This window comes from Diabrotica virgifera, chromosome 8 (assembly GCF_917563875.1).
Source record: "Diabrotica virgifera virgifera chromosome 8, PGI_DIABVI_V3a".
Lineage (NCBI taxonomy): Eukaryota > Metazoa > Arthropoda > Insecta > Coleoptera > Chrysomelidae > Diabrotica > Diabrotica virgifera.
Genome location: NC_065450.1, coordinates 175942253 through 175958787, shown reverse-complemented (window position 1 = coordinate 175958787; position 16535 = coordinate 175942253). Strand labels below are relative to the sequence as shown.

The following is a 16535-nucleotide window of genomic DNA, read 5'->3' as shown; positions in this document are numbered from 1 at the left end:
CCATCTTGGGCCACAAATGTCAGCCAAGTGTTTATTAATGTACACTCTGTATTGACAATTGTATAACATTATGATTCCTAAATGATTATATTATTATATGATAATTATTATATAATTATATTTCTAAATAGTAGTAGTATAAATGTTTATTAGTACAGTGGAACCCGTTAACTCAGATTAATCGGGACCGCGGCCAATCCGGGTTATCGAAAATCTGGGTTAGCCGGAGAAAATGGTAAAAATTAATAAAATATGGTATGCTTACAGATAAACTCCGTTATAATTGGCACACAGACACTGGTAAACCACGTTCGCGCTTCGCACAAAACCACACATACAAAGCGTCGCATCGTCGAGAGTCTCATTTTTAGCTTTATTAGCTTTGCACCGATTGTCCAAACTGCCTTTTGATATCATTTTGAAACAAAAACAACATTTTTACGTTTTATTGCCATTACGTAGAGAAAAAACACAAAATCTGAATAGATTTACGAACGATTACAGAACGGAAGCGAACAATGTGACTTTACTACACACAATACCGTCTCAATAATCGCAAGGAGGTTATGTTATTTAATTACAGTGAAGAGACCATTGTTTGAAAAAGAATTTTGATAGTCTTTTAATCTTTTCTAAACAATGCTAAGACAGTTTCAAATAAATAAAGGATACTTACAGGTGCCTGTTGTTTTCGACACATTTTCGATAACACGACAATGAACGTTGTGTGCCATGAGTCATTTTTACTATGGTATATTATGTAGTTCAAATTACACCAATATGTATTATCTCTCAAACATACATTTTTATTGTTGAAATGTTTGTCTGATAATTAACTATGTATTTTGATGGGAAATAAGCCACAATTAAATTGAAAAATAATTTTATTAACATTTCGACGCCCAGATCGGCTGTCGTTGTCAAAATACAAAATATGTACTGAAAATCAAAATGTTTATCTGATGAAAATCGATCCGGGTTAGCCAAACTTCCGAGTTATCGGGGGCCGACTTATCGGGGTTCCACTGTACTTGGCAATAAAATTTGTTGGCAAAATTTTGCCTACAAAGGTATAAACCCTTCTGAGAAAATATTATGGCAAATAGACGCACATGTATACATTACCGTCAAAAACAATCTTTACAAAGTGAATAAAACGTAAAAGTCAGAAGAATTAATGTTTTAATTTTACAAATTAATACTTTGCCATATCAATTTACTAGTTCAGTTGGGAATAAGCTACAAATTTGGCTTATTCCGAAATAAAATAGCAAATTGATATGACAAATTCAATCATTATTAATTTGTAAAATTAAAATAATAATTTTTATGATTTATCCGTTTTATTCACTTTGTAAAGATTTTCTTGCCGGCATTGCAGCATAATGGGGCTTATACATACACTGCATCCCTCGGTAGACTGCATACTATAGTAGCACCCATTTGTTTTTTCTTAAAAGTCTATGTTTCATATTTTTTAAAGAAGTAGATGATTATTTATTATTTTGTATTGTTTTTTTTAATTTTTTATGAAAATACATTATTATTATGCTAATATGACTATACATTGACATTTTTAGTTGAAGAAATCATTTCCAACAAAAAATGATAATTTTGGCAACATTGTACCATTCGACATTATTTGACTTTCAGTAACTTTTGTGCTGAAATAGTTCAGAATCCAGTAGCCTGCTTGAGTATTTGATTTTTATAATATCATTCTTTGACAACCTTTTGTTGTCCAACTGTGTGGAGCGGAGTTGAGATAAATTACATGTAAATTGTATGTTCCCTTTAAAAACGAATTTATCTGTATATAGCTAATATATTTATAATTATAATTTATTAGGGAAATAAGAAAACCAGAATTTGCTAAGTGAGTCTAACAATATGAACAGGGACTGTAAGTAGGCAAATTGATTCTTTATTTTAAGTGTTTGCAGTACTAACATCAAAGTCCTCTGATACACTCCTGTTGTCACAAGAATAAAGTGAAAATTATATTCTTTTTCACAACTTCAAAATAACAAAATAACAGAGACTTACCTCCTATGTCCAAAAATTGATGATATTTTATAAAATTTGAGTTAGATGGTAACATTGTTTGAGTACCATTATCTGTTACAAAAGCTAAATGTGACTAAAACCACAGATAAAAGTTTAATAAAGCTGTATTCACTCTAGACAAAACAATACGATTATTAATAGATACTTTTCACTAAACACTAGCAGCAAGTACAAAACCCTTCAAAATGTTGGTCAAGGATACCTGATAGAACAATGGATGTAGGGATACTATTACCTAACATGGCAGTGTTTTATTAGAAATTACATGCTAAATGAAAACAATGAACTGTTACAAGTCGTCTTTCGTGAAATTACCCACATAACTTAGTTTCCCAATACATGCAGTAGTAAGTGCTCAGGGGTTAATAAACCTTTTAGATTTAAGAAGCCATACTAAGCTTTAAATATTGAGCAAATCTTGATGTTAAAAGACACTTTTAACGTGCTCCCTACCTGAGTTTCTCGTAAATTTCTTTTTTCGATCACGTTTTATTTGGATATTTGCTTTGGGATTTAACAAAACGCACTTTCTTTGCTGCATTATTACTAGATAAATTGACACTACAGAGAAACACCTACCATGTGCGAATGCTTAGAATTCACAGTAACGTGTCTTACACTAATTAACTTCAATTTTCAATTTACTTTGGATATTATCTGTAAATAGTTCTAAACAAACATTATGGACATTGTTCTTGTCAACAAATGTCAACTTGTCAATGTCAACATAAACTAGAACCGTTCAATTTCATGCCTGAAGTCTACTCTTTATCATAATACGTCAATTATATTGCTATCTTCTTCTATCTAAATGAAATAAAGCACTTTCCTAGAAACTTACATTAGTTATTAATCATGTTGGCGATACTGTGTTGCAGTGTTACCATTAAAAATTAAGGCAGGAATATTTAAATTAATGGTATTTTTATATGAAAATATAATAATAAAATGATTATATTATATTATGCATATAAAACTTATTTAATTTAGAAACAATATTGAGTAATAATCTTTTGTATGAGAACAAATTCATAATACTGAATAATATACATTCATATTAAATATCATAGAAAGTAAGTTTATGGAAATTTAAATTTAATAATTTAATTGGCTATGTATGTTTTTGATTAATATAATAATCGGATATTGAAAAAGAAGATTAATAAATTTTAAATTTTTTGACAAATTTAAAGGCCGTCCCGGGCCGTCCCAGCAAACCAATATTAAGTTAAAAACATCTAGTGATCACCTTGACGTAAAAATAATGTCACTATATTTTTCATAAATTTTGTTCTTCAAATTTTCGTTCATTTTCATCGCAACAATTCCCCTGCATAAATCAAAAAAAAAAAAAATTATAAACATTTCCAAAATCCACCAGGATTCCGTGTGACTTGCGCAGTCGTCGATATTCTGACATTTCACAACTGTGTGTCGTGTGTGAATGTACGGCTTTTGTGATTCACTAAAGACGCTTTTCCTGAATTTTACATTGGAAGTTTTTACATTAAAAAACTTCTATCACACGTCCTGAATTGTTATAATATGAGTAATGCACCCAACCAAAATGGATCAGGTCTAGAGCAGCAGGTAAGCAATATTTTATAAAAAATTTCGCTTCATTTACCACGTTCTGTGACCACAAGACCTGACAATGGAGGTCGTAGGTTCTTCCGATCTGACTATTGATCGTAGCTGTCCAAAGGATTTGGCAAATAATTTCGCTGTTACTAAATTTAATGTGCGGAATTATCACAACTAAAGGTTCTTGTGTCAGTGAACTTTGAATTTCAAGTAATAATTTTAATTTTGACATTAATTTTTTGCCAAAAATAACAAAGGTCTTTCCCGAGTCATAAATTTTCTTGCCTAATTTCGAACGGTATTTGATAACTGTTACGTAAAATGCATGGGGAGTTTAAAAACTAAACACATATTTCGACTTTTTATGATTTAAAAACATTAGATAAAAAATGTTTAGTGGCTCACAATATTAATTTTAGATATTTATTATAAACAAAACATATTAGCATTACTTAAATTTATATTGCCATAATAGTTGGTACATATTGTTCTACAACTCAAGCATTCCTGTAAATTATTCTTAATATAGACCAGTTAAGTCACTGTCAGAGTTTTGTTTAAAATTAAAATAGACAGTAGCAATAATTAAATTGTGGTATATACAGTTAATCTATGCAGATGTTTACACTAGATATTTCTGTTAATGTAAAAACATTTACTATTAAAACAATAAATTTTGAAAATATGTTAAATTCATAAAGGTCCATGTTGGGATATTAGAAACTATGAATAGGGGAGGATATACATGTTTATCCATCCATCCAATGGCACTACAGCCCAAATCGAGCCTTGGCCTCCTTCAACAAGCTTCTCCAATCATTTCGATTTACCACTGTTCTTTTCCATGAACGCGTTCCCAGGAAGGTCCTGGCATCCTCATCGACTTCGTCTTCCCATCTCTTTTTAGGTCTTCCAACAGGTCTTCTTCCCTGCATTCTTGCATTTTCTGGGGATTCTATTCTCATGCATGCGGAACACGTGCCCTGCCCACCGTTCGTAATCTCTGCAGTTTAGTGTATTGTGCTAGAGTTGGTTCGCTATATTGCTCGTATGTTTCTCTATTATACCTAATTCGCCAGTTGTTATTTTCCCTTATTGGGCCCAGTATCCTACGTAATACTTTTATTTATTTATTTATTTATTTATTTACGGGATTACCCCCATTACAACACATACAGTATAAAATCAATCTCTGTAATATCTACTAAACTAGAGTAAAATAAATCTTAATTACATACTTATTAAACAAAAACGAAATATTAATAGTTATCCATTACACATATTACATCTATTACACAAATCAGTTCAAATAAACAAAAAGTACCTATCAAGCTCATTTAATCCGATTCTTAAAACCAGCCAAGGAGACACCAAACATTTCCAAGTTATTCTCGTTCATAATTTTTAGTGTTCGCTCAATGGGCGAATGCATACCATAGTTTGTCCGATGAAAAGGTATATAAAACAAATCAACATGTCTGAGACTTCTGGAGGGAACATATAAATTAATAGATTGGAGAAGTTCAGAACAACAAATTAAACCATTTATTAATTTAAACACAAATACCAAATCAGAGTTATCTCGTCGAGTTTTTAATAAATTCATGTTGAGTGTTTTTAAAATATAGGTATAATCATGATTAGTAATGCGTATGTTTAATTTGTATGCACAATATCTCAAAAATTTATTCTGCAATCTCTCCAACGTAGTAGAATGAGCTTGGTATTGTGGAGACCATACAATAGATGCATATTCCACTTTAGATACAACCAAAGCATAATATACCGTTCTTAAAGCCCCTACAGATAGTCTCAGACAGTTGCGAATGATAAAGCCCAAAGATTTTGATGCATTTACTGTTACACTATTTATATGTTGCACAAAACGCAACTGCTCATCAAATGTGACTCCTAAGTCTTTTATTGTTTTAACATAAGACAATTCATTTTCATTAATTGTGTAAGAAGTATCATATTTTTTATTACCTGTATAAAAGCTTATATAACAGCATTTAGCAACATTTAAATGCAAAATATTATTCTCACACCAAATACTCAACCGGTCTAAATCTTCTTGAATTAATGTTACATCAACATTTGAATCTACGGATTTAAATAATTTCAAATCATCTGCAAACATCAGGAAATCGCAATTTCTAAAACACTCTGATATATCGTTCACAAATATATTAAATAACAAAGGTGAACAGTGAGCTCCTTGGGGTACTCCTGATGTCACATGAATTATATTTGAATTAAAACAACCTACTCTCACCTGCTGTGTGTGATCTCTTAAAAAGCTATTGAACCATTGTAAGGATTGATGACTGAAGCCAAAAGCATTTAATTTTCCCAATAACATGTTATGATCTACTCTGTCAAATGCCTTGGAGAAGTCAGTATAAATAGTATCCATCTGACTTTTATTCTCCAACGCGTTTAATATTTTTTGTTCAAAGAGTACTAAATTTGTTACCGTTGATTTATTCTGAGAAAATCCATGTTGATTGTGTATTAGACGCTCTTTACAATAAAATTTTAATTGATCGTGCAATAGTCTATCAAAAAGTTTTGGTATAGAGGATTGTTTACAAACGCTTCGATAATTTGTTATGTCTTGTTTATTACCTGATTTAAAAATTGGACAGATATAAGAGTGCTTCCATAAAGTTGGGAAAACTGATGTCTTTAATGATGACTCAAAAAGAAGATATAAAGGATTAGTTAGTGAATATATACAGTTCTTTAGAAAGTAATCGGGAATACCATCTGGACCACTGCTTAACTTATTGGGTAGGGATAAAATGTTGTTGAAAATATCTTTCACTGATATTGAAAAATTAGACTTAAAAGATTGTTGTTTCCCTTTACTTCCAAGTTATTAATATTTGATTGTGGCGAATAAACTGTTGAAAAAAATTGATGGAAACAGTTTGCAATCTGTTGTCCGTTTGTTGCTATAGCATTACCATAGTACATACTGTTTGGTAAATCATTTGATGCTCTCTTACTGTTTACAAACTGCCAAAAGTACTTAGGATTACTGCATAAATTATGATTTACTTGATTCAGATAAGTGTTATAACATTGATTTGATAGATCCTTACACAATCTCCTAAGTTCTGAAAAAATCACATAATCCTCTTGATTACAGGAAGCTAAATAATTTTTATGAGCAATTTTTTTCTGTACAACTAAATAACGCAAGTTGGCATCAAACCATTTTGGATAACTAGAAGTTTTAAATCTTTTCACCGGTACAAACAATGATAGTGACATATTAAGTATGTTGTAAAATTCTGTTAAAGCATCATCAACATTTGACAAATTCAAATGGTCTTCCCAAGGTATCATTGAAAGATAGTTATTGAGACCTTCATAGTCTGCATTTACAAAATCATGATAAAATTCAGTATATTCTAATGACTTACCTCGATGTTCACACAAACTAATATTGTAAGTGTAACTTATGTGATGATAACTATTTTTAAAAATCGGATCTGAGGCTTTTGCTACTTGTAAATCACAAACATTTGTAAATATTAAGTCTAAAAACACATTTCTTTCATTTGGAATATTAATGAAAAAATTCAAGTACCCATAAAACTCAGCTAAGTACAATGCATGTGAACCTTGAGGACAATTCACCAAGACACCTGATTCATTGTTATCCCATGAAGCTTCCGGAAGGTTGAAGTCTCCGAATATATATGTCTTATGATGATTATACCTTTGGGATATATCTTCGACTGATAAACAGTGTTGTTCATATATTTGTTCTACGGATTTTGGTGGAATATATACCCCTCCAATTATAAAATTTTCTTTACCAAATGAGCATAAAAGAAAAAGTTGTTCAATAGATTTGTACAAGGGTTTCAGCACAGTTACCTTAATGTAGTCTTTAACAACAATCAAAATACCTCCTCCTCTTGACTTATAACTATTATCACGATCACATCTAAAAGTTCTATATGAAGGTATTTTAATTTCACTATCTAAAATATCCTCGTGTAACCAACTTTCAACAAATATATAAATGTCATAATCAGAACATAAAATAGAACTAATCAGATCTTGAATTTTTGTACGAAGTCCTCCGACGTTCTGACAATAAACTTGTAATGGGGATGAGATTAGTTTTTTCCTTCTTTCTTGAATGATTCAATTTTTGGTACACCATTTCTGTATTTTATGGCAATGTCTTTTTCGCCTTTATTTTGTCTGTCTTTTAATTCTTTCCAAGCTTTACTGAACATATCCCTTTGCATATTTGTTTGATCACTATTTATTTTGATTGTTGAGTTCTGTAGTCTTTTCTTACTCCTTAAAATGTCCTTAACAACACCATTATTGGAAAAAATAGCTCTAAGTGGACGAGACTTACCACCCGTGTTCTTTCCTACTCGAACAACCTTCACTAAATCCTCCAACGCTTCATCTTTTCCCATTTGTTTCATAATTTCCTCGACTTTGGCTTTGTCTTGTTTTATCCTATCTTCAATATTCTCAGAATTCAATTCGGGAACATTGAATAACATAATATTGTTAGATTTTACAATTCTATCATTTATTTCTATGAACATTTCCTCAAATGGCAAACCTGGCGCATTGGAGTTGCATTTCAGTTCATCAATAGTCTTCCTTAGATCACAAATCTGATTATCCTTTTCGTGTAAGGATTTTTCATTGGCACACTTAAGTTTCTCTACCTCAATCTTTAGATCTTCAACCATAGACTTCAAAATTGGTACTAACAGTAAACCTTGCTCACAATCCCCACAAAAATATTTTAATTTCCTAGTATCTGCTGCCAATTGAAGACATCTTACTTCTGTAGCTGTTATACTGGCACAATTAATATGTATAGCCCTCTTACATCCATCACACTTGAAAGAAGTCTTATCCTCTGCAGCATCTTTCTTGCATAACAAGCATTTGCTCATATTTGAATATTCAACAAAATGTCAAAAATAAACCCTTTAATAAAGATAGTAAGTCACTTCACTGGTATATGGTAATTACTTATCTATCACTATCAATTTGTCCTAATTGCTTCAAGTTTTTGTTTAAAAAAGAAAAACTAAAGGTACAAACTTTGCATTGCAATTATTGCAATTTACAGACAAACAAATTGTTTTTCCAAAAAAGAAAGATGATCTTCAAATTCCTTGTACTAATTCAGCTTATTTGATATAACTTTAATAATTAATTGTTGATATTTACTTGTAAAACAACAGTTTTTTAGGAGCAATTGCTAATTACATCCATCGAGGTTGATTTCTAATTTTAAACTGTGTTTCTAATTTTATATACATGTTTATAGCGTAGATGAATCTCTTATACTTAACACATGGAACGCTGCATGAATCATATACGATTCATGTTTATTTTACTTACAGAGGCGCGCGAATCACACTTGCTTAGCAGTGACTGCTATACTGTATGGACCATGGCTAAGTCGGCCCAGAGAGCCGTAATATTATATACATTATGGCGTGCAACGTGTTAAATATAATTTAGAACGTCACAAGTTCATTCTGATGAGTCATCAGAAGGCTTTAACTTATTTTGTCTATATGATTTGTATAACATTTATACTTGGTCTTGCTTTTTTGATTCTGCTTTACCTGCTTTTCTTTGTTTTACTCTTTCAAACTTTCCATAGTCTTCTGACCCTAATCACTTTTTGTGCATAGGTTTTTTTGGGTTATTGCATATCCAGACTAGTAGATAAATTCTGTGGCAGTTTTAGAGTTATCAGTAATAGTCATTAGGCTTTGTTTTACTCTCACATGTCGTCGGTCTAAATTGCAAATTGCCTAAGTCCATTTTTTGAGAAAATTGTTTTTTGGTTTTCATCTAGTAGTAGACGGTAAAAGCTACCTCCTGACAATCCCCACAAGCGCAATTATTATTTTATTTCGCGGCAATTTCGCTAAACGAAAGTTATTTTACTCATAGGATATAGGCAAACTCCACACTTTTTTGCCTCTCCTGTAAAATTTTCAATTTGTGACTTAGGCCATTTGCGATTTAGACCGACATGTGTTGATTTTTAACATGTTACACGCTAGACAATATATTGAAAAATTGCTGTCCGGACCAAGTAGCAGTTTCGTCAATGCAGAGCAGTCTCTAATATGAGGTATTTCCTACATCAGTCTCTAGGGACCGCTATGGCACTTAATGTGTTAATGGGATTAAACCACATTAAATTCTTACTTAATATCTTACTTTCGTCCGTAGCATCCTGTCTTATGCTTCTATAGTATGGTCACCATACTATTTTAACCACATTTACACCCTTGAAAAAATTCAAAATAAGTTTCTCCGGATTTGTGCTTATAGATTAAACTTAAAGAACATGTCTTCAGTGGAATTAAGGTCAAGGCTAAATATCAGTTCCTTAGAAGACTACAGAACTAAATGTGATTTAATTTTTCTCTATAAACTACTTGATCAAACCACTGACTGTTCTGATTTATTAAGTCTTATCAACTTTAGATGTAGCACTAGAATTCTTAGAGACATGCCCGTATTTTCTCTAAAACACTATCACACCAACTATGGCAAATTCTCTCCAATTAACAGGATTCAGACACTGGGAAATGACTTTAGTCAATCTTATGATCTGGTGGATACAAGATTTGTAAGATTTAAGCACTGCCTGACTGAGTATGTAAGGAATCGAAGATGAGTGACCTTTACCTTGGAGTCTTCATTTCATTTGATTTTAATTGTCAGAGGTTTTTATTTTAATAATATTTTCAGAAAATTTAATTTACTTAAATTATAATCATTTGTTTAACAATTTTTATTACTTATTTAATACTTAGTTTAGTATTTGTGTTATGGTTAGGATACTTTATTTTTGTTATTTGTAAAAATGGGGACATCCCGTAATAAATAAATAAATAAATAAATTGTAAGGAGAATGTTTTGTTTTGACATTTCAATTTTCAATCAAGAAATCATTTTTCAAAAATTCAATTCAAAGGGCCTAGCCGGGTAAGATGGTGAAAAGTGCCCCCAACCCAATCTAAATTCCATATAGGCCACTTTTTAGCACATATAGAGGAACTCACTTTCTGAAATTTTTAGCCCCCTAGGTGGTCACGTGACCCCCCTAGAGCCTAATTAGGCTTTTTAGGTTTTTATTTTTTATCTCAGGCGCATTAAGAGCTAGCCAAAAACTTTATTTAAAAAAGTTGTAAGTTTCAAAAAGATCTATATGAAAAAAATTTTTTTTATTTTTTTGGCGGGAAATTCGAATTTTTAGAACAATTTTAAACTTTGAAATAAATCTGAAAAAAAAACTAAGACACTCGTTTTTACGAAAATTAATTATAATGTGTATTTTTGCACAATCTTTCACCCTGAATTTTTTCAGATTTTTAAAATTGGTGAAACGTACCTTTAAAAATAAAAAACCGCATTTTTTCGGTTTTTTTTTCGTTTTTTTGATACAATTTTATACATATTTTTCAAAAAATTTAACACCGTCACTAGAATAGGTAAAAAACTGAAAAATAATTGGGATTTGGTTCATAAAAATTTTTTGTAACGCCATCCATTTTCAAGATACAGGGCGTTGAAGAAAACAAAATTTTACATATTTTTTACGATTTTGCCGAAACTACTGGCAACATTGTAATAAAACTTGGCGGGTTTTAAGAGGTAGTTATTGTGCATGTTTTGACATACAACTAAGGATTTAATATTCATCATTGGCGCGCATAGGGGTAATGGTCTGAACTTTTCAAAGAAAAAAAGATAGTACGCCACTGACATATTTCAAATTAACAATCATTTTTGAATTCCTCTTTCAATTTTCAATAAAAAATCTATCTTCTCATTTTTTCATACGACGCGCTGTTTTGCTGCAAAAAATAAAATATCTTAACGCTTCCAAAGTATTCGAATTAATTTTGATAATGGATGTATGAGTTTATTATGTATCTAGATGTAGAAACTACTAGAAGTTCGAATACTTTGTAAGGGTTAAGATCTTTTATTTTTTGAATAAAAATGGCGCATCGTATGAAAAAATAAGAAGATACATTTTTTGTCACAAATTGAACGAGAAATTAAAAAACGATTGTTAATTTGAAATATGTCAGTGGCGTACTATCTTTATTCTTTAAAAAGTTCAGACCATTACCCCTATGCGAGCCAATGATGAATATCAAATCATTAATTGTATGTCAAAATATGCACAATAACCAGCTCTTAAATCCCGCCAAGTTTTATTACAATGTTGCCAGTAGTTTCAGCAAAATCGTAAAAAATGTGTAAAATTTTGTTTTCTTCAACGCCCTGTATTTTGAAAATGGATGGCTTTACAAAAAATTTTTATTAAGCAAACCCCAATTATTTTTCAGTTTTTTACCTATTCTAGTGACAGTGTTACCTTTTTTGAAAAATATGTATAAAATTGTTTCAAAATACGAAAAAAAAACTGAAAAAATGCGGTTTTTTATTTTTAAAGGTACGTTTCACCAATTTTAAAAGTCTGAAAAAATTCAGGGTGAAAGATTGTGCAAAAATACACATTATAATTAATTTTCGTAAAAACGAGTGTCCTAGTTTTTTTTTCAGAGTCATTTAAAAGTTTAAAATTGTTCTAAAAATTCTAATTTCCCGCCAAAAAATTAAAAAAAAATTTTTTCTTATAGATCTTTTTGGAACTTACAACTTTTTTTTACAAAGTTTTTGGCTAGCTCTTGATGCGCCTGAGATAAAAAATAAAAACATAAAAAGCCTAATTAGGCTCTAGGGGGGTCACGTGACCACCTAGGGGGCTAAAAATTTCAGAAAGTGAGTTCCTCTATATGTGCTAAAAATTGGCCTATGTGGAATTTAAATCGAGCTGGGGGCACTTTTCACCATCTTACCCGGCTAGGCCCTTTATTTCAAAAAATAACTATTTCAAACATATTTTGAAATACATATGTTATGGGTTAATCCCGTAATTGGGTGAAACTAGTTTTACCTGGATACTTTGTGTATCATCCAAATTGACTGGGTAAGGCAAAGGAGATTGATAACTTCTTGATTTATCTGGGTCATTCTGGATATATCCAATGTCAGATGGATAACGCTGTACATATAAATATTCCCAATTAAAATAGTAAATTGATATAACTAACAGCGATAAAAATCATGTTCCTTTTTACTCCAAATTAGAAATAGTTATTTATTTTAACAGGATAATATGTTTGCTAACCAGATAATTCCAGAATACAACAGAATTTTCAGAAATATCTATACCTTGTTTTTAAACTAGGAGGAGTTATTCAAATTTACAGTGCTATAATGCTTGTTTGTAATTATTGGTCCAACCACAGGCAAGTTTACTCCACAAATTTATGAAATTTTGACAATATTGATATTTATGAAATTTTGACACTATTGGCATTTAAATGTTCATATGTTAATTAAGTTATATCAGCGATTTTTTGTTTTTCTCTGTGTTATTACTCAAATTTTTAGATTTTTAGTCTGCCTTTATAAAATAAACATTTTTTAGAGCTCATTAGCGACATATTAGTATAATATAATATTTATGGACTACTATCGAAGGCTGATATGATCGACCAAAAAAGAAGATAAATTTGGTGATTTTTCTAGTGACATTATTGGTTGGGAATCCGTCTTTTGATTTTACTCCTGGTTTAAAAACAGGGTATAGTTTCATCCACAATGCCTAGATAATTCTAACTCTATCCAGGTAATTTCCATAGAGAAATAAATCAAAATTTAGAGTTTTGAAAAGGTCATAATCAAAGATTTCATAAGTGTGTTAAAAACCAGATTTAAATGATCAAAATTTTCTTTCTTTGCCATACCATAATAGATTTATGCATCAAAAATACATATTTATTTAAAATAAAAAGCTGTTTTAATTATTAATCTTAGTTGTTTCCTTATGAAATTAACAGATTTATAGTTGTTATTTATTTACACTTAATTCAAAATCCATATTATCACAGTGTGCACTTGTGCAAAAAAACCCTATTTAAGAGCATATGGCTGAATATTACCCTATATGGAGCGGAAGTATGGCCAATGACAATAACGAAATAAAATACGAACAGTTGAATTGGACTTTATTAAAAGAAGTCTACAAATCAGTAGAGAGGATAGAATAATAACAGAGGAAATATGGAACAGAGTGGGAGTAGAATGCTCAATTATAAAAAAGTTGGGAAACAGAGCCCTGCAGTGGTACAGGCATGTACAAAGAATGCCAGAGCACAGGTGTCTAAAAAGAATATTGGACTGGGACCTGCCAGGAAGAAGATGGAGTGGAAGATCTGCTATGAGATGGAAAACTTTCATAGGAAATGCTATGGTAGATAGAGACCTCAGAGAAGGTGACTGGGAGAATAGAGTGCTGTGGAGGACGAAAACAGGAACTCATAATGGGAAAAAGCCGAAGAAGATAAAATATTTTTGACTTGGTTTTGTGATATTGAAAAAACAAGATTTAATGAACATTCCGTATAGCTCCAAATATGAAATTTTTGAGTTGTTTCCCTGTGGAACTGAGGTACCGATAATACAGATATTCCAGCTGCCTGGCTGTGAAATCATTCTATAAAACAGGATAATGCTTTTTGTTTATGATTACTTTATATCTATTCTAAATATAAATGATATACTCTACAATGATTAATATGAATATCGCCCCATGCAACGAAGACTATTGTAACTCAATTTTGGTTGAACTGAGATAAACACAATTGAAAATTTTTCGCAAAGACTTCGCTGTAACAAATGACGATATCTTTGGAACAAATACTATTTACACACTGAAATTTCTGATATACAGGGTGTCCCGAAAAGATTGGTCATAAATTATACCACACATTTTAGGGTCAAAAATAGTTCGATTGAACGTAACTTACCTTAGTAGAAATGTGCTCATAAGAAAAGTTATAGCCCTTTGAAGTTACAAAATGAAAATCGATTTTTTTCAATATATCGAAAACTATTAAAGATATTTTATTGAAAATGGAAATGTATCATTATTATGGCAGGATGATCTTAAAACAAAATTATAGTGAGATTTCTCCACCCCATAAAAATTTTATGGGGGTTTTGATCCCTTAAACCCCCCCAAACTTTTGTGTACGTTCCAATTAATTCATTATTGTGGTAACATTAGTTAAACATAACGTTTCTAAAACTTTTTTGCCTCTTATTATTTTTTCGATAAGTGAGTTTTTATCGAGATGCGGCTTCTTTTTTAATATATTTACATAAAATTTTTATGGGAGTTTTGTTCCTTTAAACCCCCCAAATGTTTGTGTACGTTCCAATTAAACTATTATTGTGGTACTATTAGTTAAGCACAGTGTTTTAAAAACTTTTTTGCCTCTTAGTCTTTTTTTGATAAGTCACCTTTTATCGAGATGTGGCTTCTTTTTCAAAGTATACCTAAAAATGTAAATTATAAATACATTTTCAGATTATCAACAGGTCTCTATAATCGTACTTAACCACATACAAATATGTGGTGGATTCGAAAAATATTCAAAATATCTCGATAAACACTGGCTTATCGAAAAAATCCTAAGAGGCAAAAAAGTTTTAAAAATAGTGTGTTTAACTAATGGTGCCACAATAATAATTAAATTGGAACGTACACAAAAGTTTGGGGGGGATTAAGGGAACAACACGCCCATAAAATTTTTATGGGGTACACAAATTTTACTTTACCTTTTATTTAAGATGCTGTTACCATAAGAATGCCACATGTCCATTTTCAATGAAAAATCTCTAAGAGTTTTCAATATATGAAAAAAAATTGATTTTCATTTTGTAACTTCAAAGGGCTGTAACTTTTTTTGTGTGCACTATTGTATATAGGTAAGTGAGGTTCAATCAACCTATTTTTGACCCCAGAATCTGTGGTATAATTTATGACCATTCTTTTCGGGACACCCTGTATTATATCGTTGATTGAGGTTTCAATCAACGATTATATTTAAAGGGTTTTAAGGGATTTCACAAATCAAACATAACAAAAAACATATTTTTTTTGCTAAATCTTGTAGACTTACTATAGTTTTCGTCGAAGCAGTTAAGGAAAAAATAATACTTACTCTAGACTTAGTAACAGTAAGTAAATGACATTATCTTTGAAAGAAATACGTCTTACAAATTTAAATTTCTGTTATATTATGTATAAAAGGTTTTAAGGGATTTCACAGATCAAACATAACAAAAAACAGATTTTTTGCTAAATTTTGTAGACTTACTATAGTTTTCGTCAAAACAGTTACCGAAAAAATACTTATTCTAGACTAGACTTACTACTAGTAACAGATTTATTGAAGCAAAACTACTATTTAAAATACTATTTAAAAAATTGTAATAAAAAACATTTCTATAGTTAATCGGAATAATTAAAATTAGAGTCTAACTAGAGAAAACTATAGTAAGTCAAACAGTTTAACTCAAACTTGGAATAGTTTTCGCTTGCAGGAGTGTGTGTCAGTAAACTTACTATACACATGCAAATGCTTTACTGGCTGCCTTAAAATTCATACCTGATTTACCATACTTTTCCACCAATAAAGCTTAAAAAGAATAATAATACCATAATAGTAAGTCAAATGTAACGTTTTTTGAGTTACCATAGTCTTCGTTGCATGGGTCGATATGTGCTATGTTTTGGAAGTGGCTGAAAGTTCTATATAACCAAGCACACATTCTCATAGCCAATATTAATTAAAACATACAAGTAAAACATTATTCACATGCGTTTTATCAACAAAACAATTAAAACAATAAAACAAATATTTTAAATGTTTATTTTTGACATTTTATAATCATTTATAGATTAGTATTTACAAATCGAAAGTTTGTAATAA

General features: G+C 30.6%; 2 protein-coding genes across 2 annotated transcripts in view; one reads left to right on the top strand and one right to left on the bottom strand.

The window, feature by feature from the left end:
- The window catches only part of LOC126890519 (uncharacterized), a 33327-nt gene extending 30542 nt beyond the window's left edge, over positions 1–2785 (bottom strand). Inside the window, exon 1 of the mRNA XM_050659518.1 lies at positions 2647–2785. The gene's annotated coding sequence lies outside the window, so the exon portion shown is untranslated. The remainder of the gene's footprint in view (positions 1–2646) is intronic.
- Positions 2786–3348: 563 nt separating this feature from the next.
- The window catches only part of LOC126890515 (ATP-dependent RNA helicase DDX3X-like), a 117553-nt gene continuing 104366 nt past the window's right edge, over positions 3349–16535 (top strand). Inside the window, exon 1 of the mRNA XM_050659512.1 lies at positions 3349–3657. Coding sequence (XP_050515469.1) covers positions 3613–3657 — 45 coding nt within the window. The 5' untranslated portion in view covers positions 3349–3612. The remainder of the gene's footprint in view (positions 3658–16535) is intronic.